This window comes from Penaeus chinensis, chromosome 18 (genome assembly GCF_019202785.1).
Source record: "Penaeus chinensis breed Huanghai No. 1 chromosome 18, ASM1920278v2, whole genome shotgun sequence".
NCBI lineage: Eukaryota > Metazoa > Arthropoda > Malacostraca > Decapoda > Penaeidae > Penaeus > Penaeus chinensis.
The window spans coordinates 28409011-28411510 of NC_061836.1; the positions used below are offsets into that span (position 1 = coordinate 28409011).

The 2500-nt window shown below is 40.0% G+C and overlaps 1 protein-coding gene across 2 annotated transcripts in view; it reads right to left on the bottom strand.

Moving 5' to 3' along the window:
* Positions 1 to 176: 176 nt before the first annotated feature.
* Positions 177 to 2500, bottom strand: part of LOC125034578 (hornerin-like) — an 8672-nt gene continuing 6348 nt past the window's right edge. For both annotated transcript variants that reach the window (XM_047626478.1, XM_047626477.1), the window contains exons 4-7: positions 2112 to 2500; positions 1763 to 1900; positions 1279 to 1351; positions 177 to 458 (exon numbers count right to left, since the gene is read on the bottom strand). The exon at positions 2112 to 2500 is cut by the window's right edge and continues 1225 nt beyond it. In XM_047626478.1, the coding sequence (XP_047482434.1) occupies positions 1289 to 1351; positions 1763 to 1900; positions 2112 to 2500 (590 nt within the window). In that variant the 3' untranslated portion in view covers positions 177 to 458; positions 1279 to 1288. The remainder of the gene's footprint in view (positions 459 to 1278; positions 1352 to 1762; positions 1901 to 2111) is intronic.

The following is a 2500-nucleotide window of genomic DNA, read 5'->3' on the forward strand; positions in this document are numbered from 1 at the left end:
CCGTGTGAATGTTTATTTATGCTTGTGTGAGTTTACAATTGTTTATGTGTGTTTGTGATAGTGGTAATGATAATAATGACAATAATAATAATGATGATAAAGATAGTAGTAATAATAATGATAACAATAATAACAATCATAAGGTAAAGAGTATGAAATAATACAAAACAAAAAAATATATTCAAATATCCTTTATTTTTTTGCATTCCTATAAAGAACAGCCATTTTATCATGCTTTGTGAACTCCCCGTTCAAAACACAAGAAAGGAAAAGAGGGTAGATCTTAAAGAAAGAAAATTTATGAAGGAGATACAGTCAGTCCTTATGCCAATGGGGAGAGAGAGAGAGAGAGAGAGGGGGGAGGGGGGCGTAGGCACAGGTTTATGGCTATACAGTAAGTGTCCGCATCCAAGTTGGGTCTCAGTAGGCATATTTTCTTCTTTATTAACCACCACGTCCTGTAAATAAGAAATAAATTTAATACGTAACATCTAATACAGTTATAAGCTGGAGTAACATTTTTTTTTTTTTTTTTTTTTAATTTGTCAGTCTGTTCGTTTGTTAGGCTAGTCTTTTTATTCATGCATTAATATGAGTGACTGTTTGATTTATATAGTTATTCATTTCCGGATTTATCTATTTGATTACTTATGTTTGCTTGTATATTTGATTATGAATTATCCATTTACATGCTTGAATTATGTACATAATCTTGCTTGTTACTTGTTGATATGTTTACTCACAAAAAAAAAAAAAAAAAAAAAATTACTCATATGATTATTCATATATGATTTAATATCTAATTCAATAATGAGATACATGAGGAGTTGCAAAAGCATAAATGCAACAACTTGAAAGCAACATCCATGAACCGAGAGGCCCTGAACATGTGTGCAATGACTCAAGTTGCATGTATGTATTTGCCAGGTATGTCTAAGCAAGCAAGATGCATAAGCATCCGATTGAAACATTTTGCGTACGTGTTGTTGCAAATGCAGTTGAATTTGCGTGACCACGAAGGAAGTATGCGTGTCTTTGCTTGTTACTTCTCCAGCGAGAATTGCACTGAGCAGATAATATGAGAGAAGAAAGCAGTGACCATTGCGAGAAGCTGAGGAAAAGCTTTCCCTCTTTATATCTGTTTGTAAAATGATTTCATTGAAATTAAAGGTGCATGTATGTGTGGTTCAACACTGTAGGGAAAAAGCTCTCAGTAATTTCGAACGCTTTGCAACTTGCGACGGGCAACAGGAAAAGCAGAAAAGTGTTTTGGCTAACCGAATGCTTCCTATTCCTGACGGGCAACCTCGGACTCCACATCCTGCTGTTGCTGGCGAATGTCAGATTCGATCTGCAAAAATACAGACGTCAACATACTGCGGGAGGATATCAATGTGTATACGACAGTAGACTCCAATAGATACAGAATGTCAAATGTTGCGATGCAGGGAAAGGGAGGAAGTGTAAGCAAATGAGAGAGAGAGATAGAGATAGATAGATAGAGAGAGAGAGAGAGAGAGAGAGAGAGAGAGAGAGAGAGAGAGAGAGAGAGAGAGAGAGATACATACAGACAAAGAGTTAGATAAGAGTCAATCAGACGGACAGAGAGAAAGAGAGAGAGAGAGAGAGAGAGAGAGAGAGAGAGAGAGAGAGAGAGAGAGAGAGAGAGAGAGAGAGAGAGAGAGAGAGAGAGAGAATGATGATGATGATGAGATAAATCCAAACACGTCTTAAGGACCCCCACATTTCTTGTTTATTTTACCTCAGCCATTTCGCTATTCAGCCTCTCTTCCTCCTCCTTTGCCTTGCTGATGCAGGTGCGGTAGGCTCTCTTTGGCTGCCACACTTCAGGGTCCGTGACTACATCAACTCTTCCGTTAGCATACTTGGTGTAACTGATCTATATGGATGATAAAAGATGGTTTCAGTAGCAAAGGCAATACATTAGCCTTTGTTGGGATGTGATGACTGTTGCTTTTCAGTTTCTACTTTAATTTAAGAATATTTCAGAATTGTTTTATTTTGATGCTAAGAGGAATACTAACATTTCACGATCCATAAAAAGCATCTGGTATTAGGTCATGTCATGATGACCTGGGAACTTAATTTACCTTTATGGTGCGGCCGCGCCAGTCTACATAAGAGCACTGTCCTGTAGTTACTCCCCTGTTGGCATTCTCCTGAAACTGCACAGAGCTTCCACGGGATGTCTGGAACACCATTTGGATCTGGCCGGGGTTATTCCCCGAAGATGAGCTCTGGCTCGCTGTGCCACTGAGGCTTGGAAAGGGCGAAGGCTGCGTCGTCTCTACACTGCCGAGGGGTGACCGGGACGCTCCCTCGTTATCTGCAAAGGATTGCGTGGTTGCTTGAGCATGGTTAGGAGAGATGTTTCCCCCATATGCAGGTCGTGTTACACTCTGGCCTTGGGGTGGGTAGTTCTGTCTGTCGTAGGTTAGTGTTGTGGCTGGAGCACGGTTGGGCTGGGAGCTTCCACCTT